Source organism: Gopherus flavomarginatus, chromosome 9 (assembly GCF_025201925.1).
Source record: "Gopherus flavomarginatus isolate rGopFla2 chromosome 9, rGopFla2.mat.asm, whole genome shotgun sequence".
NCBI classification, from domain to species: Eukaryota; Metazoa; Chordata; order Testudines; family Testudinidae; genus Gopherus; species Gopherus flavomarginatus.
This window is the reverse complement of record NC_066625.1, coordinates 35,489,918-35,515,864: the sequence shown is the minus strand read 5'-3', so window position 1 is coordinate 35,515,864 and position 25,947 is coordinate 35,489,918. Positions and strand designations below refer to the sequence as shown.

At 47.0% G+C, this 25,947-nt stretch overlaps 1 protein-coding gene across 4 annotated transcripts in view; it reads right to left on the bottom strand.

Moving 5' to 3' along the window:
* Positions 1-25,947, bottom strand: part of XPO6 (exportin 6) — a 453,699-nt gene that overhangs the window by 101,319 nt on the left and 326,433 nt on the right. For 2 of the 4 annotated variants that reach the window (XM_050968134.1, XM_050968135.1), the window contains exon 2: positions 1,998-2,154. In XM_050968134.1, coding sequence (XP_050824091.1) covers positions 1,998-2,000 — 3 coding nt within the window. In that variant the 5' untranslated portion in view covers positions 2,001-2,154. Of the gene's footprint in view, positions 1-1,997; positions 3,168-25,947 lie in introns of those variants that run through there. The other 2 variants (XM_050968133.1, XM_050968136.1) reach the window with 1 other exon arrangement.

Below are 25,947 nucleotides of genomic sequence, written 5' to 3'. Positions count from 1 at the left end.
GGCATGAAACAGTCAGTTCTCAGTAAACTGCAAAAAGTGCAGAATGCAGAAGCAGCAAGCCTCCTCAGCAAAACCAGGCTATAACAAACACATCAAACCTGTTCTGGGCTCACTACATCATCTCCTGATAAAATATCACATCTAATTCAAAAGTTCAGGTCTTTTCTTCAAGGTACTCAATGACATGGAACTCAGGATGTCTAAGAGACTGCCTGAAGTTTGAGGATGAGAACTGTGGTTGAGAACTCCACACCTATGGTACCGTGGAACTTTCTACAGCAAGGATAAAGCTTGTGTGTAAGAAAGAGCTTTCCCAGAAGCTAGTCCACAATTGTTGAATTAACCTTTACAGGGTCAAAAAAAAAAAAACAAACAAACAAACACAACCCTCAAATCTCATTACTTAACATCTAAGTTTAAGGTATATTTCTTTGAGCTTGTCTTTGCAACACAAAGTTGCAAATTCAACATGCAAAAAAGTCCTCATGCAATTTTCTGCCAGAGAGAGGAACGAAAGAACTAGCCATGATAGATGCTAGCAACGTCATTTAATGCATTATTGGAGGCCATTTCAATAGCACAGTGATGAGGACAGTGTAAGAACTTGAACAGAATATTTTTACCCCTAACAGCCAGCCTCAAATTCACTGTAGGCTTAAACTAAAGCTGGGTTTTGGGGGTTTTTTGCCCATCATCACCAGGAATGAAGGCCTGTAGGTCAACTATGTTATATTTTTGCAGCGCCATCAAATGCTATGGAATTAACACAGGTGCAAAGCAAAATGCAGAAAAATGGCAGCCTAATACCCAGAACTTGGTTAATATTTCTGTTATGTTATGATGTACAGGAAGGAAATAATCCATTTCACTCTTCCATAGCATTCACAATTAAGTAATGAATAATGCAAACTTACTGTTTTCACTAAAGAAAGCAGTCAAATTCTGAATATACACTAGATTAGATGAGTAAGAAGAATCTGCTTGTATACAGTCCTTTTGAAAGTAAAAGCCAAACATTAAGTATCTGTAAGAAATTGCTTACAAGAAAAATTACAACTTTAGGCTGATTCTGCAACAGGATTTGCACACATGCACCTCAGACCAGCATAGCCCAAAGCTCTGTGTGGTCACAAGACTCTATTAGTGTGAACCCAATAGCAGAATTTAGACCATTATCTGTAGTATGCATTTTTTAATACTTTAGCAGGTGCATATGTAATGCTGACAGATTCAAACCTGGGACCTCTGAAGCTTAGTGTATGAGCCTCTACTGCATGAGCTAAAAGTCACTTGGCTTTTAGATAAGGCTGTAGCAGACTCATTAATCTCTAGGTCAGTTGTTCTCAACCCATGGCCAACTTGCAGCCCAATTAGCACACTGCTATGGCCCATGCAACGTTCACAGGTATAACACAAAAAGAGCTGCATAGGTAGCCTACCACGGTAAATAGGCTGAAAACCACCACTTTAGGTGGTCTAGGTGCCACTAGAGAGGGACAGAGCATCACACCAAGCAGGCATGTGTTACACATGGGGAAAGAGTATTTTATCTGGTATACCAACAAGACATGCTGCCATAAGAATGGACTGATATTAGCATCAGTTGATCAAGCAGAAAAGGAGCATTTCTATAGTGTTCACTCCTTACAAAGGTTCTTTGTTACAGTCTACTATTCTGGTTGTGGCCTATATCCATGGTCCACCTTTAATACAGCCCAATTTTAAACACATCACCTCTCCATCCCAAGAAGAATCATTTTGACAGTGGACTGTATCAATACTCACCCACTGAAACACAGGCATGCCAGTGGCAGTTAATTCCCAGGCAGGTGAATGCACATCCCCATGCAGGTACATTATTCTCCACTTTGCCTGAATCTATTCACAGCAACCCAGGACCTACCACCCCACTTGCTTTTCAGGTACTCATACAGGGCAAACCATACACCCACCCCCCGAATTTGTGTTTCACACAGGCCAACGTTGCTCTCACTTACCATGGTGACTTTGGAGGCGTTTCAGGTGATTTGGTTCTTACGTACGGCTGTCTCACTCAGTTCATGTCATGGTCAGAGGCAGTTTTATCAGGCTTTTCCCATCCATTCAACTAAAAATAACTTGCCCCCTAGTCCTCCCTAAAAATAATACTACAACCTACACTTCCTCTCCTGTCCCACATACAGCCTCAGCAACCCATTAGCCCTAGAAAGCCAGTTACAGAGTCATTAAAAGTTCACTCCTCCCCAGGAGTACAGCAATTATTAAAATAGAACAGGGAGACACCTAAAAGTCTGGTCTTTTTTTTTTTCTTCTTTTTGGAGAGAACAAGTCAGAGGCCAGTGCCCCTGTCTTGGTGTTGGGACCTGCCTATTCTTAGTGGTGCAGGGGGAAGTCCTATGTCCCGAGACTCTCCCTGAGGTGTTTTTTTTTTCTGTGTGTGTGGGGGGCAGTCAGTGATGTAAGGAGACCTGTGCCCTCACTGGAGTTGTGTGTGTGGGGAGAGGGAATAGGGTACCTACAGAACTTTTTGTGGTTGAAGGACCCTGTCAAAGAAGGGATGTTGCAATAAGAAGGTGGAAGTGTTTTCCTTCTCCTGGGGGGAAAGGCCAGTGTCCCTCCCTGGATGAGAGATCTGTACCCTGAAGGGAGAGGCCTGTTCCCCTCAGTGGCGGGAAGGTCTGTATCGAGGGAGGGGTGGAGGAGGCCTGTTCCCCCCAGTGGAGGATGGGGGCTGTATCAGGAGAGGGGGAGCCTGTGTCCCTTCCTGGCGGGGGCTGTATCCGGGAAAAGGGGCAGGGAAAGGCCCGTGTCCCTCCCTGGCGGGGGGAGGGGCTGTTCCCCTCAGTGGCGGTTGGGGCTGTATGGAGGGGAGGCCTGTATCCCTCCCTGGCTGAGGGGTCTGTAACCTGGCGGGAGAGGCCTGGCCCCCCGAGTTGCGGCTGGGGCTGTGTCGGGGTTGGGGAGGCCTGTGTCCCTCCCTGGCGGGGGTGAGGGGCTGTATCCCGGTGCCAGTGGCCCTCGCTCCTCTACCCGACCGATGCTCTCCGCTGTCCCTGCACGAAGCCCCCTCGCTGCCCCCGGCCCCGCAGTCACCGCCGCTCCCGCACCAAGCGCATCCTTCCTCGCCGCTTCCTCTCAGCCTATGGGGGCAGGGCAGCCTCCGCCACTCCCCGCCGGAAGCGACCTATGGACCCACAACGAGGCTGGCCGGGCTGCCGGCGGCCGGACCAATCCGAAGTCGACAGGGGCGGAGGCGGAGCCGCCGGTCGGGGCGTGTCGCAGTGCGCACGAACGCGGGCGATGTGCCTCGGCCGCCATGTTGGTAAAGGGCAATGAGGCGGTGCGTGAGAGGCCCGTTCTCCAAGCTCCGCGTGAGGGGGATTCAACTCCCCCCTTTCCCGTCACCCACCCCTTCCCCCTATCCCTTCCGGGGCTGAAGGAGACCTGCCCCTGGGCTGCCCCTCGCCTTTGTTTGGGGGTGGTCGCTTCCTATCGGCAGGTGAGGGGTCAGCGCTTCCCCCTCAGCGGAGCGCTTCCCCAGGGGCTGCTCTGCGGGCTGCAGCTCGCTAGAGTAGCCAGTGCCCAAATATTTCACTGGGCAGGTTTAGTCAGTGGAACTCAACGCCGCAAGGTATCATTGAGGCCAAGAGCTTAGCAGGATTCCGGGAAGGACTGTGTACTTATACAGATAACGAGACCATCTACAGTAACATGAGAAGATTTAACAAAATAGAAGGGCTGTAAGGAAATGGTGCAGGGAATGGCTGATGGGGCTTAGCAAGAAGCTTCCCCTTGTTACAATTCAGGGCAACTACACCTGTATTCCTCCTCCGTGGCCTAGCAAGGGCACCCACTCTGGGCTCCTGGTTTCTCAGCTAGCACTTCTCTAAGGGGGGGAGCCATGTTTCTGTCTCTCCAGAACAGGTTTTTTTCCAGGCTGCACAGTTCCCTGTCTACACTGTATTATTCCCAGCAAGCTAGAAGGCCTAAACAGGCCAGCATCCACTCTTTTCTCTCTCTTTGTAATTGACCACAGTTACAAGTTACCACATAGCTCTTTCTAAGCAAGCACCTTTATTCTTAAGGTGAAAGCACTAGAGAGAAAACATAAAAAATAATAGGAGAACCTACACACGTGCTAACAAGTTTACCAGAGACCACTCCAACTCTAGCAGCAACTCTGGTAGGAGTCAGTCCTCCAAGCTCAGATGAGCAGGAGAGCGCAAGAGGGGAGGACTCCTGCCTCATACTGAGAAAGCAGGACAGTCAGCGAGTTATCTTAAGTGCCTATACGCAAATGCAAGAAGTCTGGGAAACAAGTAGGGAGAACTGGAAGTCCTAGCACAGTCAAGGAATTATGATGTGACTGGAATAACGGAAAGTTGGTGGGATAACTCACATGACTGGAGTACTGTCATAGATGGATATAAACTGTTCAGAAAGGACAGGCAGGGCAAAAAAGGTGGAAGAGTTGCATTGTATGTAAGAGAGCAGTATGACTGCTCAGAGCTCCGGTATGAAATTGCAGAAAAACCTGAGTGTCTCTGGATTAAGTTTAGAAGTGTGAGCAACAAGGATGATATCATGGTGAGAGTCTGCTATAGACCACCAGACCAGGGGGATGAGGTGGTTGAGGCTTTCTTCCAGCAACTAACAGAAGTTACTAGATCACAGGCCCTGGTTCTCATGGGAGACTTCAGTCACCCTGATATCTGCTGGGAGAGCAATACAGCAGTGCACAGACAGTCCAGGAAGTTTTTGGAAAGAATAGGGGACAATTTCCTGGTGCAAGTGCTGGAGGAACCAACTAGGGGCAGAGCTCTTCTTGACCTGCTCACAAACAGGGAAGAATTAGTAGGGGAAGAAAAAGTGGATGGGAACCTGGGAGGCAGTGACCATGAGATGGCCAAGTTCAGGATCCTGACACAAGGAAGAAAGAAGAGCAGCAAAATACAGACCCTAGACTTCAGAAAAGCAAACTTTGACTCCCTCAGGGAACTCATGGGCAGGATCCTCTGGAAGAATAAAATGTGGGGGAAAGGAGTCCAGGAGAGCTGGCTATATTTTAAAGAATCCTTATTGAGGTTGCAGGAACAAACCATCCCGATGTGTACAAGGAATAGTAAATATGGCAGGCAACCAGCTTGGCTTAACAGTGAAATCCTTGCTGATCTTAAACACAAAAAAGAAGCTTACGAGAAGTGGAAGAGCGGACAAATGACCAGGGAGGAATATAAAAATATTGCTCAGGCATTCAGGAGTGAAATCAGGAAGGCCAAATTACACTTGGAGTTGCAGCTAGCAAGAGATGTTAAGAGTAACAAGAAGGGTTTCTTCAGGTATGTTAGCAACAAGAAGAAGGTCAAGGAAAGTGTGGGCCCCTTACTGAATGAAGGAGGCAACCTAGTGACAGAGGATGTGGAAAAAGCTAAAGTACCCAATGCTTTTTTTGCCTCTGTCTTCACGAACAAGGTCAGCTCCCAGACTTCTGCACTGGGCAGCACAGCATGGGGAGGAGGTGACAAGCCCTCTGTGGAGAAAGAAGTGGTATTTAGAAAAGCTGGACGAGCACAAGTCAATGGGGCCGGATGCGCTGCATCCGAGGGTGCTAAAGGAGTTGGCGGATGTGATTGCAGAGCCATTGAGCATTATCTTTGAAAACTCATGGTGATTGGGGGAGGTCCCGTATGACTGGAAAAAGGCTAATGTAGTGCCCATCTTTAAAAAAGGGAAGAAGGAGGATCTGTGGAACTACAGGCCAGTCAGCCTCACCTCAGTCCCTGGAAAAATCATGGAGCAGGTCCTCAAGGAATCAATTCTGAAGCACTTAGAGGAGAGGACAGTGATCAGGAACAGTCAGCATGGATTCACCAAGGTCAAGTCAGACCTGACTAACCTATTTGCCTTCTATGATGAGATAACTGGCTCTGTGGATGAGGGGAAAGCAGTGGATGTTATTCCTTGACTTTAGCAAAGCTTTTGTTATGGTCTCCCACAGTATTCTTACTGGCAAGTTAAAGAAATATGGGCTGGATGAATGGACTATAAGGTGGATAGAAAGCTGTCTACATCATCGGGCTCATCGGGTAGTGATCAATGGCTCCATGTCTAATTGGCAGCTGGTATCAAGCGGAGTGCACCAGGGGTTGGTCCTGGGGCTGGTTTTCTTCAATATCTTCATTAATCATCTGGAGGATGGCGTGGACTGCATCCTCAGCAAGTTTGCAGGTGACACTAAATTGGGAGAAGTGGTAGATATGCTGGAGGATAGGAATGGGAATCGGATACAGAGGGACCTAGAAAAAGAAAAGAATTGATCCAAAAGAAATCTGATGAGGTTCAACAAGGACAAATGCAGAGTCCTGCACTTAGGACAAAAGAATCCCATGCACTACTACAGACTAGGGACCGAATGGCTAGGCAGCAGGTGTGCAGAGAAGGACCTAGGTGTTACAGTGGACAAAAAGCTGCATATGAGTCCACAGTATGCCCTTGTTGCCAAGAAGGCTAACGGCATTTTGGGCTGTATAAGTAGGGGCATTGCCAGCAGATTGATGGATATGATCATTCCCCTCTATTTGACATTGGTGAGGCCTCATCTGGAGTACTGTGTCCAGTTTTGGGCCCCACACTATAAGAAGGATGTGGAAAAATTGGAAAGAGTTCAGCGGAGGGCAACAAAAATGTTTAGGGGGCTGGAGCACATGACTTATGAGGAGAGGCTGAGGGAAATGGGATTGTTTAGTCTGCAGAAGAGAAGAATGAGGAGGGATTTGATAGCTGCTTTCAACTACCTGAAAGGGGGTTCCAAAGAGAGTGGATCTAGACTGTTCTCAGTGGTAGCAGATGACAGAATAAGGAGTAACAGTCTCAAGTTGCAGTGGGTGAGGTTTAGGTTGGATATTAGGAACAACTTTTTCACTAGGAGGGTGATGAAGCACTGGAATGGGTTACCTAGGGAGGTGGTGGAATCTCCTTCCTTAGAGGTTTTTAAGGTCAGGCTTGACAAAGCCCTGGCTGGGATAATTTAGTTGGGGACTGGTCCTGCTTTGAGCAGAGGGTTGGACTAGATGACCTCCTGAGGTCCCTTCCAATCCTGATAGTCTATGATTCTAAGCTCATAACATCTTCAGTTCAGGACAAGCACATCCATGCATATGTTAGTTTTTCCATCTTACAGACCTGAGCCTTTGATCTTCAGGTTCTAGGATCAGGTAATCAGTAGACAACAGTCCCTTCTTTAGTGAGTACCTTCAGATGTCTAGGTTTTGCATAAATGAGGTAAGGAGGAGTGTGGAATTTCCATTCACCTCCTCCTAGCTAGTTCCCAGGAAATCCAAATTGCACACATTAGTGTAAAAGATTATTCCTGTCTGCCACATTGTTCAATATAGTGCTTTGACCATCCTGACCCAAAATAATACCATAACATTTGCATTTACCATAATGGACTCCAAAGATAATAAGGTTTTTCAAAGATATTGCAGGAAATTGCTACCACTGTCACACACCTTCCTCTGAATTATCTGGTTTTGGCCACTGGTCAGCCAGAGTACTGGATTACCTAGGTCACTGTCTTGATGCAGTATGGCATTTCCTGTGGCTACTAATATGAGTTCAGTTTGTAGAATTTGGCCAGTTTTTGAAACTTATGCCTGGACCACCACATGGCACAGAGTAAGTGTGTTTAAGCCATGTTACCAAACTGGTTAAAAAACATGATTGATTCCCTGGTATGGAAGGAGTCTTTGGGCCTTTAAGGGGCAGCAGAAAAAACACAGAAACCAGATTTTATCACCGTAATCAACCATGACACAGCAAAGAGACTTGCCCCAACTGCATCCATGCTCTTATTAAGGCATGGCTGAGCTGCATGTAAAAGAAATCCTTTAGAAGTATTCCTCATTTGCCAAAGAATTAATCTGTGTATTGCATGGCAGAATATTAGGATCCATTAAAGGTGAGGCTGAACTGAGCTGTGAACCGTGTTTACAAGAGTATTTAATGGTCTGAATCACCTCAAGCTGCCATTTATTTCAATGATCATTAAATCAAGATATTATAGCAGCATTTTCAGAAGACAGGTTACCATGGTGACCATTAAAGGACTAATCTTATTATCACAGTTTGTTATTCCAATGAGTTGTTTGTTTACAAGCACTCTAGGTTGTATATTTCAATCCACAGAAAACACTTCTTCCCAGTACAAATCTGTTTCACTCAGCACTCAGCTTCCAATTGCATGTTAGTCTGGGGAGCCATGGAAACCTTGTTGTTTTGGCATTAGGTTTGTCGAGGATTTTGATTTTAGTGCCGTGAAACAAGATAAAACTCAGCCCACTTGCACAGAATGTAAATCATTCCATGTGTTTAAAGCAGAAAGAAGGTCAGGGAGACCCAGCATAAGAGACCGACACCAGCTGGTCATTAAAAATGACCTGCAAAGGAGAAAAAAGGAATGTATCCGTTTTTATGATGCATGAAGAAAGCTTGAAAGATTTGTGGATTTTCTTCTTTTTTTCCCTTTAAACATCATCAATTTCAAGCCAGATCTTCCCTAATTTTGCTGGAGAGCCTCAGAGAAATGGACCAAGAGCTCTCTTAGCCCTCAATTGAAGGAGTGAGGTATTGACTCTTTAGAGAGAGATTTTCTCCTAAGTGTTCCTTAGTCATTGGTGCTAAATGGGCATGAACAAAAACTATTTTGAAAGTCTGAATAAAAATCACTTCCCCTTCATTCTTCTTCCTTGGGATCCGTGATGTCAGTTCAACAGTCATCCACAGACTCTTGTAGGTTAAATTATGCTCCAGTTTACCCTGTAAAATACAAATTGAGAAAAAAAACCTTTTTAGTCCTGCATACCTACAAATAAGTGCAGATCCCCCTTTTTTTGCTTTGTCTTTTACTTTTAAAGTCCAAACACTTGGGACAGCAGCATTCTTCTCTGAGGTAAAGGGCAGAGATGGTAGAAATAGGATTTACTGTCACAAAGTGTCTGCCCCCATTGCCATATGCATTATTAAATGCCAGATAAATGGCCTACTGAAAATGACTGACTTTTTTTAGTTTTGCCCAGGCCCATACATTGTCTACACTGTAAATATGTTAGTGATAGCTAGGACTGTAGCAACAGAGGCTAGTCAACCATGTCTGCTCACCCTTGCAACAGAACCAAGGGACCTGCTCAGGAGCAAGGGTCATGACTTATGTCAGCTGCCACACACAGAAGAGCTGCACCAGCTTCCCCCAGCCAACCTCCCTGGGCCACTAGAAAACTGAAGTAGCAACACGGCAGCTGTGAGGGAGGGGGCAGGGAAGGTCAACAAGAAAGTGCTCAAGCACTGGATTTTTCCTGCAGTCCTCCTGATGTCACAGCACCCATCTTTCAGCATCAGTCCCAACACGCTGCTAGCTCACTAATGCCACCTCTAGGTAATAGTTTTTAATACCTTTGGTTGTCTTTCCCCCACCTCCATTCTTCTGATTCTTATAATGCCCCCCACACTCTTCATCTCTCTGTCTCTCCTACTCTCCATCCTCTTGCTCCAATTCCCTCATCATCCCTGGTTTGATTACTTTGGTGTATAAAGAACCCCAATAAAACTCTTAAACTGTACACTAAATACATTTTTCAGAGGCTGTATGTGTGGATATCTATCTCAGGCACCCCTATTAACTTCAGACTGTTTGCATGGGAGCCAATTTAACTTCCAGGACTTCCCTCAGCAGATTAGGATGTAGGGATCCATTATGGATCTTTCTTTGAGGCCTGTGCTGCTCCAATAGCTTGCCCCTTCGGGAAGGGGAACTGCCCCTGTTCCGCAACCAGGGCAGGGCCGGCTTTAGGGCTATTCCCCTGATTCCCAGGAATTGGGCCCAGTGCCTAAGAGGGTCCAGCAGTGTCCAGAAGAGGGGCCCCGCACCCTCCGCCGGAGTGCCAACGGAAACCGTGGCAACCGATTGAGCTGCTGCCGAATTGCCGCCGCTATCTTTGGCAGCAGCTCAATTGCTGCCACTGTCTTCGGCAGCATTTAGGTGGCAGCTCTTTCGAATCGGGCCCCACATGTCCTAAAGCCGGCCCTGAACCAGGGGATTCCTCTGAGCCATGGAGAAAAGGTCAAGATTTGGCACTAAGGCCCAGATCCATAAAGGTATTTAAGCTCCTAATTTGCATGGAAATTCAGAGTCTAAATAAGTTCATGGATACGGGCAGAAGAGCCTTTACTAATGCTGGCAAGATGGAAATCCTGCTGCCCCAGTTTAGAAACAAACATCTGCTCCAAAGCAGGAAGACCACCCTGTTCTATTTCACAACACATACTTGTAGGAAATTAAAGGCCTAATGCTTACCCCTATTCTTGCACAGGTGTAGGTCACAACACAGGTTACAAGGCAGCGGAGAATCAGAGTGGAATGACCTTTGGGAAAACCTTTTCCTAGCACCGGCTAGAAACCCTTCAGTTATAACTGGTAGACTCATGGGATTATCAGCACAATACTCATTCACCCCAATGCTGAAACTGGCCCTGTGAGGCCTCATCTTTGCAGTGATTTTGAAGAGAAAATGACGACACAATTGTATTGCAAGAACTGTCTGTTTTTAAAGTTCACCAGGATGAGCAAATGCAGAGATAACTACAGGCAAGACTCAAACCCTGCAAGCCTATCACGTTGCATTGCTTTGTGTGCTGATGCAGCACGGGTTTATTATTTTTAAAATCATTTCCAGCATAGGTGTTGATGACTCCATGGGTGCTCTGGGGCTGGAGCACCCATGGAAAAAAAATAGTGGGTGCTGAGCACCCACCAACCACCCACCAATCAGCTGTTTGGTGGCAGGCAGAAGGCACTGGGAGAAGGGGACAGAAAGGGGCTAGGAAAAGGCAACGTGAGTGTAGGGCCTTGAGGGAAGGGACAGACTGGAGTTGGGGTCTTGGGACAGAGTGGGAGTGGAGCACCCACCCAGAAAGAAGAAAGTTGGCGCTTGTGATTTCCTTTCTTTTTTCCTATTGCTTTCTCTCTCTCTTGATCTTGCTGGTGCTTCTGGGTAGGTTAGAAACTTGTGAGTTTTGGCAAGGGAAAAGCTCTAGCACTGGAATAGCAGAGGTAGCTGCTGAGCAGGCTTCAGGGGCCTCAACAGGAATGGGTGGACACCAGGGTGAGCAGCTAGCAAGTGTAAACAATTGGGCCGGTGGGCGGGGGTTATAATCACCTATATAAAACAAAGCCCTGAATAACGAGACTGTCCCTATAAAATTGGGACATCTGGTCACCCTAAGGGGATCCCAGGACTAGGGTACATGGAGTTTCTGCAGATTATGAACTAGGGGGGAATCACACATTTCATTGCTTTTGTGGGCAATGCTCCTTGTTGTGCACTGAAGGTGCTGCTTGCATCCCTCGTTCTCCCACACGTTTCCTGTGCCACCCTCCCATCACCCCGTAGTTCAGGGATTTCCTGCAACCCATCCTTTCCCCCTTCCTTATGTCAGGGGTGGTGTGTCCCGCATTCCCCTCTCCCAGCAGGCTAGGGCCTCTGTGTGCCCCCTGTGCCAGGGACTCTGTATATGTCTCCATGCCTCCCCCTACCTTTCTGAGGGTATGTCTACACTACAAAATTAGGTCGATGTAATAGAAGTCAATTTTTTAAAAATTGATTTGATACAGTCAATTGTGTGTGTCCTCACTGAGCACATTAAATTGGCAGAGTGTGTCCACAGTACCGAGACAGCGTTGACTTTCGGAGCGTTGCACTGTGGGTAGCTATCCCACAGTTCCTGCAGTCTCCACTGTCCATTGGAATTCTGGGTTGAGCTCCCACTGCCTGATGGGGCAAAAACATTGTCACGGGTGGTTTTGGGAACATGTTGTCAGGCCCCCCTCCCTCCCTCCGTGAAAGTAACGGCAAAAAATTGTTTCTCGCCTTTTTTCCTGGGTTACCCATGCAGACAACATACCACAGCAAGCATGGAGCCTGCTCAGCTCACTGTCACCGTACGTCTCCTGGGTGCTGCTGACAGACGTGGTACTGCATTGCTACACAGCAGCAGCTCCTTGCCTTTGCAAGTTAGCAAAGACGGTTAGCAAATGTATTGTACCATCTGGTGCTGTCTCCTGGTTGCTCCTAGCTGGCATCAGTGAGATCAGTAGGGGGCGCTTGGGCCGACATGGGTGCTCCTGGCCGGCCTCAGTGAGGTCAGTCGGGGGCTCCTGAACAAAAATGGGAATGACTCCAGGTCATTCTCTTCTTTAAGTTTTATCTAATGGAGATTCGGTCCTGCCTGGAATACTGGGCGAGCTGGAGGCTTTTGCCTCAGACCGCTCTTTCAGCCGGCAGCACTGCGCAGTTGCACCTACCCCAGTCTACCCCTTGCTCCCATGGCTCATGAATCCTGGGCAGTAGTAAGGAGCCTCAACTATAGGCTGAGCAAGTGCAGAATGGTGGTGGAATATGCCTTTGGATGTTTAAAAGCTCCCTGGTGCTGTTTGCTGACTAGGCTGTTTGGGATTAGAAGAGCCCCCTTTGTTGATTTTAATTCCCAGTAAGCCAGCCCTGTAAGCCATGTCGTCAGTCACCCCTCCCTCAGTGAGAGCAATGTCTGAGAATCGTTTCACACCTTTTTTCCGCACAGACACCATACCACGGCAAGCATGGAGCCCGCTCAGATCACCATGGCCGTTATGAGCACTATAAACACCACACACATTATCCTGCAGTATATGCAGCACCAGAACCTGCAAAAGGAGGCGAGGAGGCAACGGCAGCATGGTGACGAGAATAATGAGGACATGGACACAGACTTCTCTCAAAGCACAGGCCTGGCAATTTGGACATCATGGTGGTAATGGGGCAGGTTCATGCCATGGAATGCCGATTCTGGGCCCGGGAAACAAGCACAGACTGGTGGGACCACATAGTGTTGCAGGTCTGGGATGATTCTCAGTGGCTGCGAAACTTTCATATGCATAAGGACACTTTCATGGAACTTTGTGACTTGCTTTCCCCTGCCCTGAAGTGCAAAAATACCAAGATGAGAGCAGCCCTCATAGTTCACAAGCAAGCGGCTATAGCCCTGTGGAAGCTTGCAACACCAGACAGCTACCGATCAGTCGGGAATCAATTTGGAGTTGGCAAATCTACTGTGGGAGCTGCTGTGATCCAAGTAGCCTTTGCAATCACTGAGCTGCTGCTATTAAGGATAGTGACTCTGAGAAACGTGCAGGTCATAGTGGATGGCTTTGTTGCAATGGGATTCCCTAACTGTGATGGGGCGATAGACGGAACCCATATCCCTGTCTTGGGACCGGAGCACAAGGCAGCCAGTACATAAACCGCAAGGGGTACATTTCAGTGGTGCTGCAAGCACTGGTGGATCACAAGGGATGTTTCACCAACATCAACGTGGGATGGCCAGGAAAGGTACATGACACTTGCATCTTTAGGAACTCTGATCTGTTTGAACTGCTGCAGCAAGGGACTTACTTTCCAGACCAGAAAATAACCATTGGGGATGTTGAAATGCCTATAGTTATCCTGGGTGACCCAGCCTACCCCTTAATGCCATGGCTCATGAAGCCGTACACAGGCACTCTGGACAGTAGTCAGGAGATGTTCAACTGTAGGCTAAGCAAGTGCAGAATGGTGGTAGAATGTGCATTTGGATGTTTAAAAGTGCGCTGGCGCAATTTACTGACTTGTTTAGACCTCAGTGAAACCAATATTCCCATCATTGTTACTGTTTGCTGTGTGCTCCACAGTCTCTGTGAGAGTAAGGGGGAGACGTTTATGGCGGGGTGGAAGGTTGAGGCAAATCACCTGGCCATTGATTACACGCAGCCAGATGCCAGAGTGGTTAGAAGAGTACAGCAGGGCGCGCTGCGCATCAGAGAAGCTTTGAAAATCAGTTTCATGACTGGCCAGGGGGCTACTATGTGAAAGTTCTGTTTGTTTTTCCTTGATGAAAACCCGTCCCCTTGGTTCACTCTACTTCCCTGTAAGCCAAACGCCCACTCTTGCCCCCTTTGATCACTGCTTGCAGAGGCAATAAAGTCATTGTTGTTTCAAATTCATGCATTCTTTATTACTTCGTCACACAAATGGGGGGGATAACTGCTGCCAAGGTAGCCCGAGAGGAGTGGAGGAGAAGGTGAGGAGGGAAGGACAAGGCCACACTGCACTTCAAAACTTATTGAATGCCAGCTTTCTGTTGCTTGGGCAGTCCTCTGGGGTGGAGTGGTTGGGTGCCCGGAGGGCCCCCCCCATGTTCTTGGGAGTCTGGATGAGGAGGCTATGGAATTCGGGGAGGAGGGTGGTTGGTTACACAGGGGCTGCAGCGGCGGTCTGTACTCCTGCTGCCTTTCCTGCACCTCAGCAATACGCCAGAGAATATGAGTTTGATCCTCCAGTAGCCTGAGCATTGCTTCCTGCCTCCTCTCATCATGCCGATGCCACCTGTCCTTGCATTCATTTTGTGCTTTCCTGCACTCTGACAGTGTCTGCATCCACGCTTCTGCTGGGCTCTTTCAGAGTGGGAGGACTGCATGAGCTCAGAGGACATTTCATCGCAAGTTCATTTTTTTGCTTTCTAATCTTTGCTAGCCTCTGGGACGGAGATGATACGGGGAACGTTGAAACATTTGCAGCTGCGGGAGGAAAAAAAAGGGAGAGTAGTATTTAAAAAGACACATTTTAGAGAACAATGGGTAGACTCTTTCAGGCAGACATGGTAAGCCACAGTCTTCTGGCGTCTTTAAGCTTCATAACATGTGGGAAATGTTTCAAACAGCAGTGCCCTCATGTGCCATACCAAGCACCCGTTGGGTTGGCCATTTAAAATGGGTTCGCAATTTAAAAGGAGGAGCTGCAGTTTTCAGGTTAACATGCAGCACAAACCCAACTAAACCCACCCAGTCCACCCTATTCTCTCGGATGATTGCTTCACCCCTACCCCCACCCCCGGTGTGGTGCACAGCAAACAGCCCAGCAGGAACGGCCACCTCTGAATGTCCTCTTAATAAAATTCCCCTATTTCAACCAGGGCACCATGAATGATATCTCTCTCCTGGGAATAATACAGAGAGGTAAAGAACGGATGTTGCTTGAATGCCAGCAAACACCGGGACCATACGCTGCTATGCTTTGTAATTGTAATGCGGTGATTCCAGACTATGTGGTACTGACCTGGCGTGGTAAAGTGTCCTACCATGGAGGATGGACTAAGGCTGCCCTCCCCAGAAATCTTTTGCAAAGGCTTTGGGAGTACATCCAGGAGAGCTTCATTGAGATGTCCCTGGAGGAGTTATGCTCCATCCCCATACCCGTTAACAGACTTTTCCAGTAGCTGTACTGTCCACGAATGCATTCCAAGCCTTCAGGGCAAATTAATCATTAAACATGCTTGCTTTTAAACCATGTACAATATTTACAAAGGTACACTTACCAGAGGTCCCGTCTCTGCCGTCAAGGTCCATGAGCCCGCCTTGGGTGCGTTGGGAGGGTACTGGCTCCAGGGTGAAAAACAGTTCCTGGCTGTCAGGGAAAACGTTTTCTCTGCTTGCATGCTGTGCGCTATCTTCCTCGTCCCCAAAATCTGCATCCCTGTTGCGTGAGAATCCACTGACGGAATCCACACACAGGGGTGGAGTAGTTTAAAGGGCACCCCTAGAATAGGCTCATAGACTCATAGACTTTAAGGTCAGAAGGGAACATTATGATCCTCTAGTCTGACCTCCTGCACAATGCAGGCCACAGTATCTCATCCACCCACCTCCTCTAGCAAACTTGTGTCTGAGCCATTGAAGTCCTCAAATCATGGTTTAAAGATGTCAAGGTGCAGAGAATCTTCCAGCAAGTGACCCGTGCTCCATGCTGCAGATGAAGACGAAACGCCCCCCCCCAGGCTTCTGCCAATCTGTCCTGGAGGAAAATTCCTTTGCGACCCCAAATATGGCGATCAGCTAAACCCTGAGCATGTGGGCAAGACTCACCAGCTAGACACCCAGGAAAGAATTCTCTGTAGTAACTCAGATCCCACCCCATCTAATGTCCCATCACAAGCCATTGGGCATATTTACCACTAGTAGTCAAAGACTAATTAATCGCCAAAATTAGGCTATCCTATTATACCATCCCCTCCATAAACTTATCAAGCTTGGTCTTGAAGCCAGATATGTCTTTTGCCCCCACTACTCCCCTTGGAAGGTTGTTCCAGAACTTCACTCCTCTGATAGTTAGAAACCTTCATCTAATTTCAAGCCTAAACTTCCTGATAGCCAGTTTATATCCATTTGTTCTTGTGTCCACATTGGTACTAAGTTTAAATAATTCCTCTTCCTCCCTGATATTTATCCCTCTGATATATTTATAGAGAGCAATCGTATCTCCCCTCAGCCTTCTTTTGGTTAGGCTAAACAAGCCAAGCTCTTTGCGTCTCCATTCATATGACAGGTTTTCCATTCCTTGGATCATCCTAGTAGCCCTTCTCTGTACCTGTTCCAGTTTGAATTCATCCTTCTTAAACATGGGAGACCAGAACTGCACACAGTATTCCAGATGAGGTCTCACCAGTGCCTTGTATAACAGTACCAACAGCTCCTTATCTCTACTGGAAATACCTCGCCTGATGCATCCCAAGACCGCATTAGCTTTTTTCACGGCCATATCACATTGGCGGCTCATAGCCATCCTGTGATCAACGAATACTCCGAGGTCCTTCTCCTCCTCTGTTACTTCCAACTGATGCCTCCCCAGCTTATAACAATAGTTCTTGTTATTAATCCCTAAATGCATGACCTTGCACTTTTCATTATTAAATTTCATCCTATTACTATTATTCCAGTTTACAAGGTCATCCAGATCTTCCTGTATGATATCCCGGTCCTTCTCTGTCTTGGCAATACCTCCCAGCTTTGTGTCATCTGCAAACTTTATTAGCACATTCCCACTTTTTGTGTCAAGGTCAGTAATAAAAAGTTTAAATAAGATTGATCCCAAACCTGATCCCTGAGGAACTCCACTAGTAACCTCCATCCAGCCTGACAATTCACCTTTCAGTATGACCCATTGTAGTCTCCCCTTTAACCAGTTCCTTATCGACCTTTCAATTTTCATATTGATCCCCATCTTTTCCAATTTAACTAATAATTCCCAATGTGGAACCATGTCAAATGCCTTACTGAAATCGAGGTTGTCATAAACAGATAGCTAAGGGTTAATGTCTCTTTCACCTGAAGCACCTGACCAGAGGACCAATCAGGAAACCAGATTTTTTCAACTTTGGGTGGAGGGGATTTTGTGTCTGAGTCTTTGTTTTCTGTCTGCCTGCTTTCTCTGAGCTTTGGAGAAGTAGTTCTGCTTTCTAATCTTCTGTTTCTAAGTGTAAGGACAAAGAGATCAGATAGTAAGTTATATGGTTTCTTTTCTTTGGTATTTGCATGAATATAAGTGCTGGAGTGCTTTGATTTGTATTCTTTTTGAATAAGGCTGTTTATTCAATATTCTTTTAAGCAATCGACCCTGTATTTTGTCACCTTAATACAGAGAGACCATTTGTATGTATTTTTTCTTTCTTTTTTATATAAAGCTTTCTTTTAAGACCTGTTGGAGTTTTCTTTACTGGGAAATTTCAGGGAAATTGAGTCTGTACTCACCAGGGAATTGGTGGGAGGAAGAAATCAGGGGGAGATCTGTGTGTGTGTTGGATTTGCTAGCCTGATTTTGCATTCCCTCTGGGTGAAGAGGAAAGTGCTTTTGGTTTCCAGGACTGGGAATGGAGAGGGGGAGTCACTCTGTTTGGATTCACAGAGCTTGTGTCTGTGTATCTCTCCAGGAGCACCTGGAGGGGGGAAGGGAAAAAGGATTATTTCCCTTTGTTGTGAGACTCAAGGGATTTGGGTCTTGGGGTCCCCAGGGAAGGTTTTTCAGGGGGACCAGAGTGCCCCAAAACACTCTAATTTTTTGGGTGGTGGCAGCAAGTACCAGGTCCAAGCTGGTAACTAAGCTTGGAGGTTTTCATGCTAACCCCCATATTTTGGACACTAAGGTCCAAACCTGGGACTAAGGTTATGATATGAGTAGCAGCGGTGGGATGATAGACAGAATCCAGAAGCCAGTAGGAATATTATATTTTTCTTTTCTCTGCTAAGGGCTTTTTAGCAGAGAGAAACAGTTGGTTTTAAAAGGGAACCAGAGAGAATTTTTTTTTCTGCTCTCTCTGGCAGTTTGTGGCTTGCATGTTAAGCAAGAAGCCATTACCAGACTGTTAAGGGTCTTTTGTCACACAATAGCACTCCCATTGAGAGTCAGTACCAGCACTATATGCATGCAAATAAAGTGGTTTTTCAGGTTTACTTAACATTGAAAATTAGCTAAAGGCACTGTTGCTAGGCAGACTTCAGGAGGCAACAGAGAACCTGCAGTGCAGAAGATAAACACCGGAGGGCACCCCAACACAAGAAAACAGGAACCATGACTTCTAAGGCAAAAATTGACGCCGAAGAACAAATCAAAGAAGCTGAACACAGGCGACAACTGGAAATAAAACAAAAAGAGATGGAGATGAAAGAAAGAGAAGAACAAATCAAACAGGCAGCACACAAAAGAAAACTAGAAGAAGAAGAGGTGGCCCACCGAAGGAAGCAAGCAGAAGAAGAGTTGGCCCACAGAAGGAAGCAAGAAGAAGAACAGGCGGCCCACCGCCGAGAAATGGAAAAACAACAAAAAGAAATGGAAAAACAACAAAAAGAGAATGAAGAGAAGGAAAAACAGAAAAAACATGAACTGGAGTTGGCAAAAGCTGGGCTGCATGTGCCAGCCAACCCTAACAACCCGGCGCCAATTATTGCTCCACAGCACAGGAAATTTCCCACCTACAAGGCAGGTGATGACACCGAGGCCTTCTTGGAAAATTTTGAAAGAGCCTGTCTTGGGTACAGCATCCCCGAAGACCAGTACATGGTAGAATTAAGGTCACAGCTCAGTGGACCTTTAGCAGAGGTGGCAGCTGAAATGCCTAAGCAGCAAATGAATGACTATAAACTTTTTCAAACCAAGGCCAGATACAGAATGGGGATAACGCCAGATCATGCCCGTCGGCACTTCAGAACCCAAAAGTGGAAACCAGATGTGTCATTTCCCAAACACGCCTACTACGTTGCAAAAAATTATGAGGCTTGGATAACAGGACACAACGTTCAAACCTTGGAAGAACTGCACCTCCTCATACAAATGGAGCAGTTCTTGGATGGTGTTCCTGAAGACATCACACGGTACATACAAGATGGAAAACCCAAAGATCTCGCTGAGGCGGGGGAGATTGGAGCCAAATGGATGGAAGTGGCAGAAAGCAAGAAAGCTACTGTCAAGGGGAACGATTACCCCAGGGGGCACACAGACCATAAACCCTACAACCGAGGACAGCCAAAGACCCCACATACCACCCAAGTAAAGCCACAGACACCCTACTCTTCCACCTCACCAGTCTCCAGTAACTCACCTCGGCCCAGTGACCCATCAGATGGAAGATGCTTTAAGTGTAATGAACTGGGACATATCAAGGCCAACTGTCCCAAGAACACCATGCGAGTGCAATTCATTACACCACCATCACACCAAAGATCCCCAGGCCCAGATGCCTCTCAAATACCCTTGGAGCGAAGGGAAAATTTGAGAGTGGGCGGAAAGAAGGTTACTGCGTGGAGAGACACGGGGGCACAAGTGTCAGCCATCCACCAATCCTTCGTTGACCCCAAATTCATCAACCCAAAGGCCAAAGTTACAATTTACCCCTTCATGTCACAAGCTGTAGACTTGCCTACAGCTCAACTGCCTGTCCAGTACAAAGGCTGGTCAGGAATGTGGACTTTTGCAGTCTATGACAATTATCCTATCCCCATGCTACTGGGAGAAGACTTGGCCAACCAGGTGAGGCGGGCCAAGAGAGTGGGAATGGTTACCCGTAGCCAAACCAGGCAAGCTTCCAGACCCATTCCTGTTCCCGAACCGTCCACAGAGGCCCCGTCTGTGTTACCAGAGACCCAGACAGAGGTAGTGGACCCGGATTCCATGCCAACCACTGAAACAGCCACAACACCTCCAGTCCCAGGCCCGGAACTGGAACAGCAACCAGCACCAGCAATTGCAACCCCATCTTCAAACTCAACGCCAGTGGGCGCCAGCGAGCCAGAACTGGCAGAAACAACAGACAACCATACCCAAAAGGCTCAGCCAGAGCCTGAAATACCCTCAGGTGCACCAGCGGAGAGCGGTACACCAGCAACGGAAACAACCCCATCACCTACATCGCTTCCAGAGGGACCAAGCCCAAGTCCACAGTCTGAGGAAGAACTGGTGACCCCAGCCTCAAGGGAACAGTTCCAGACTGAGCAGGAAGCAGATGACAGCCTTCAGAAAGCGTGGGCGGCGGCACGGAGCACCCCACCGCCTCTCAGCTCTTCTAATCGATCCCGGTTTGTTATAGACCAAGGACTTTTATACAAGGAAATTCTTTCGGGTGGACACCGGGAAGAATGGCAGCCGCAAAAACAGTTGGTGGTTCCAACTAAGTACCGGGGGAAGCTCTTAAGCTTAGCCCATGATCATCCCAGTGGCCATGCTGGGGTGAACAGAACCAAGGACCGGTTGGGGAAGTCCTTCCACTGGGAGGGGATGGGCAAGGATGTTGCCAAGTATGTCCGGTCTGGTGAGGTATGCCAAAGAGTGGGAAAGCCTCAAGACCAGGTCAAGGCCCCTCTCCAGCCACTCCCCATAATTGAGGTCCCATTTCAGCGAGTAGCTGTGGATATTCTGGGCCCTTTCCCAAAAAAGACGCTCAGAGGAAAGCAGTACGTACTGACTTTAGTGGACTTTGCTACCCGATGGCCGGAAGCAGTAGCTCTAGGCAACACCAGGGCTAACACTGTGTGCCTGGCCCTAACAGACATCTTTGCCAGGGTAGGTTGGCCCTCCGACATCCTTACAGATTCAGGGTCTAATTTCCTGGCAGGGACCATGGAAAAACTGTGGGAAACTCATGGGGTGAATCACTTGGTTGCCACCCCGTACCACCATCAAACCAATGGCCTGGTGGAAAGGTTCAATGGAACTTTGGGGGCCATGATACGAAAATTCATCAACGAATTCTCCAATAATTGGGACCTAGTGTTGCAGCAGTTGCTGTTTGCCTACAGGGCTGTACCACATCCCAGTTTAGGGTTTTCACCGTTTGAACTTGTGTATGATCACGAGGTTAAGGGGCCATTACAGTTGGTGAAGCAGCAATGGGAGGGGTTTACGCCTTCTCCAGGAACTAACATTCTGGACTTTGTAAGCAATCTGCAAAGCACCCTCCGACACTCTTTAGCCCTTGCTAGAGAGAATCTAAAGGATGCTCAGGAAGAGCAAAAGGCCTGGTATGACAGACATGCCAGAGAACGTTCCTTCAAGGTAGGAGACCAGGTTATGGTCTTGAAGGCGCAACAGGCCCATAAGATGGAAGCATCATGGGAAGGGCCATTCACGGTCCAAGAGCGCCTGGGAACTGTAAATTACCTCATAGCATTTCCCAATTCCTCACTAAAACCTAGAGTTTACCATGTTAATTCTCTCAAGCCTTTCTATTCCAGAGACTTACAGGTTTGTCAGTTTACAGTCCAGGGAGATGATGCTGAGTGGCCTGACGGTGTCTACTACGACGGGAAAAAAGACGGTGGCGTGGAAGAGGTGAACCTCTCAACCACCCTGGAACGTCTGCAGCGGCGACAAATCAAGGAGCTGTGCACTAGCTTCGCCCCATTGTTCTCAGCCACCCCAGGACGGACTGAACGGGCATACCACTCCATTGATACAGGTAATGCTCACCCAATCAGAACCCCACCCTACCGGGTGTCTCCTCATGCCCAAGCTGCTATAGAACGGGAGATCCAGAACATGCTACAGGTGGGTATAATCCGCTCATCTACCAGTACATGGGCATCTCCAGTGGTTCTGGTACCCAAACCAGATGGGGAAATACGCTTTTGCGTGGACTACCGTAAGCTAAATGCGGTAACTCGTCCGGACAACTATCCAATGCCACGCACCGATGAGCTATTGGAGAAGTTGGGACGTGCCCAGTTCATCTCTACAATAGACTTAACCAAGGGGTACTGGCAAGTACCGCTAGATGAACCTGCCAAGGAGAGGTCAGCATTCGTCACCCATGCGGGGGTGTATGAATTCAATGTCCTTCCTTTCGGCCTTCGAAATGCACCCGCCACCTTCCAGAGGCTGGTAGATGGTCTACTAGCTGGACTGGGAGAATTTGCAGTTGCCTACCTCGATGATGTGGCCATTTTTTCAGTCTCCTGGCCCGAACACCTACTACACCTGGAAAAGGTCTTTGAGCGCATCAGGCAGGCCGGACTAACTGTTAAGGCCAAAAAGTGTCAAATAGGCCAAAACAGAGTGACTTACCTGGGGCACCAGGTGGGTCGAGGAACCATAAACCCCCTACAGGCCAAGGTGGATGCTATCCAAAAGTGGCCTGTCCCAAGGTCAAAGAAACAGGTCCAATCCTTCTTAGGCTTGGCCGGATACTACAGGCGATTTGTACCACACTACAGCCAAATCGCTGCCCCACTGACCGACCTGACCAAAAAGACCCAGCCAAATGCAGTTAAGTGGACTGATGAGTGTCAAAAGGCCTTTACCCAACTTAAGGCAACGCTCATGTCTGACCCTGTGCTCAGGGCCCTGGATTTTGACAAACCATTCCTAGTAACCACGGATGCATCTGAGCATGGTATAGGAGCAGTGCTCATGCAGGAAGCAACAGATCACAACTTCCATCCTGTCGTGTTTCTCAGCAAGAAACTGTCTGAGAGGGAAAGTCACTGGTCAGTCAGTGAAAAGGAATGCTATGCCATTGTGTACGCCCTGGAAAAGCTACGCCCATATGTTTGGGGACAGCGGTTCCAACTACAAACTGACCATGCTGCACTAAAGTGGCTTCATACTGCCAACGGGAACAACAAGAAACTTCTTCGTTGGAGTTTAGCTCTCCAAGATTTTGACTTTGAAATTCAACACATCACAGGAGCTTCTAACAAAGTTGCTGATGCACTCTCCCGTGAGAGTTTCCCAGAATTCAGTAGTTAAAAAGTGTTCTTAAAATGTACAAGTCTGTTAGTTATATACTTAGTAGTATATGTAAAGGTGCATGTGTTGTAGTAATCTGTTTATTTTAAAGTTCTAGAAGGAAATCGCCGCCAGTGAGCTTCCCCACTGTCTGCAATTTGGGGGGCGTGTCATAAACAGATAGCTAAGGGTTAATGTCTCTTTCACCTGAAGCACCTGACCAGAGGACCAATCAGGAAACCAGATTTTTTCAACTTTGGGTGGAGGGAATTTTGTGTCTGAGTCTTTGTTTTCTGTCTGCCTGCTTTCTCTGAGCTTTGGAGAAGTAGTTCTGCTTTCTAATCTTCTGTTTCTAAGTGTAAGGACAAAGAGATCAGATAGTAAGTTATATGGTTTCTTTTCTTTAGTATTTGCATGAATATAAGTGCTGGAGTGCTTTGATTTGTATTCTTTTTGAATAAGGCTGTTTATTCAATATTCTTTTAAGCAATCGACCCTGTATTTTGTCACCTTAATACAGAGAGACCATTTGTATGTATTTTTTCTTTCTTTTTTATATAAAGCTTTCTTTTAAGACCTGTTGGAGTTTTCTTTACTGGGAAATTTCAGGGAAATTGAGTCTGTACTCACCAGGGAATTGGTGGGAGGAAGAAATCAGGGGGAGATCTGTGTGTGTGTTGGATTTGCTAGCCTGATTTTGCATTCCCTCTGGGTGAAGAGGAAAGTGCTTTTGGTTTCCAGGACTGGGAATGGAGAGGGGGAGTCACTCTGTTTGGATTCACAGAGCTTGTGTCTGCGTATCTCTCCAGGAGCACCTGGAGGGGGGAAGGGAAAAAGGATTATTTCCCTTTGTTGTGAGACTCAAGGGATTTGGGTCTTGGGGTCCCCAGGGAAGGTTTTTCAGGGGGACCAGAGTGCCCCAAAACACTCTAATTTTTTGGGTGGTGGCAGCAAGTACCAGGTCCAAGCTGGTAACTAAGCTTGGAGATTTTCATGCTAACCCCCATATTTTGGACGCTAAGGTCCAAATCTGGGACTAAGGTTATGATAGACGTAAATTAGATCTACTGCATTTACTTTGTCTAAAAAATCTGTTACCTTCTCAAAGAAGGAGATCAGGTTGATTTGGCACGATCTACCTTTTGTAAAACCATGTTGTAATTTGTTCCAATTACCATTGACCTCAATGTCCTTGACTACTTTTTCCTTCAAATTTTTTTCCAAGTCCTTGCATACTACAGATATCAAACTGACAGGCTTGTAGTTGCCTGGATCACCTTTTTCCCCCTTTCTTAAAGATAGGAACTATGTTAGCAATTCTCCAGTCATACGGTACAACACCTGAGTTTACAGACTTATTAAAATTCTTGCTAATGGGCTTCCAATTTCATGTGCTAATTCCTTTAATATTCTTGGATGAAGATTATCTGGGCCCCCTGATTTTGTCCCATTAAGCTGTTGAACTTTGGATTCTACCTCGGATGTGGTAATATCTACCTCCATATCCTCATTCCTATTTGTCATCCTACCATAATCTCTAAGCTCCTCGTTAAAGACTGAGGCAAAGTATTTGTTTAGATATTAGGCCATGCCTAGATTATCCTTAATCTCCACTCCATCCTCAGTATTTAGCTGTCCCACTTCTTCATCATAGAAGCGGCATGTCTGGGGCTCTGATCCGGAGGGGCCGTTTGCCTCTCTGGTTCTTTGGTAGGCTTGCCTCAGCTCCTTAAGTTTCACGCGGCACTGCTGTGGGTCCCTGTCATAACTTCTATCCTTTATACCCTTGGAGATTTTTTCAAATATTCCAGCTTTTCGTCTTTTGGAACGGAGTTCGGATAGCACGGATTCATCTCCCCATATAGCGACAGATCCAGTACCTCCCTTCGGTCCATGCTGGAGCTCTTTTGCGATTCTGGGACTGCATGGTCACCTGTGTTGATCAGCTCACCACGCTAGCCAAACAGGAAATGAAATTCAAAAGTTTGCAGGGCTTTTCCTGTCTGCCTGGCCAATGCATAGGAGTTGAGAGTGCTGTCCAGAGCGATCACAATGAAGCACTCTGGGATAGCTCCCAGAGGACAATACTATCAAATTGTGTCCACACTACCCCAAATTCGACCTGGCAAGGTCGATTTCAGTGTTAATCCCTTCATCAGGGAAGAGTACCGAAATCAATTTTAAGAGCCCTTTAAGTTGACAAAAATGTCTTCATCATGTGGACTAGTGCAGGGTTAAATAGATCTAACGCTGCTGACTTCGACCTAAACTCATAGTGTAGAACAGGGATTATTCTCCTTCACTTTCTCTTTCTGGGTGTCAACATTTTTAACCTGTAGTGGGAAAATGGGCAGAGCTGAAATGTGGGATAGTGTTACACTGGAGGGGGTTGGAATTTTCTAGGCACCTAAAAGTTAGGGCTTCGTGCTGCTTAGTGTTGCAATACTAAGTCCATTTGTGGATCCCTCCCAATAGCCCATTACCAAAACCCTGGGCCATCTAGTCTTTCCCTAGGGACTAGTTGCAATCCAAGCAATAAGCCAGGGGTAGGCATCCTATGGCACAGGTGAGCTGATTTTCAGTGGCACTCACAGTGCCTGGGTCCTGGCCACCAGTCCAGGGGGGCTCTGCATTTTAATTTAATTTTAAATGAAGCTTCTTAAACATTTTTAAAACCTTATTTACTTTACATACAACAATAGTTTAGTTATATATTATAGACTTATAGAAAGACCTTCTAAAAATGTTAAAATGTATTACCGGCACGTGAAATGAAGACTCGGCACACCACTTCTGAAAGGTTGCCGACCCCTGCAATAAGCCATGCCACAGT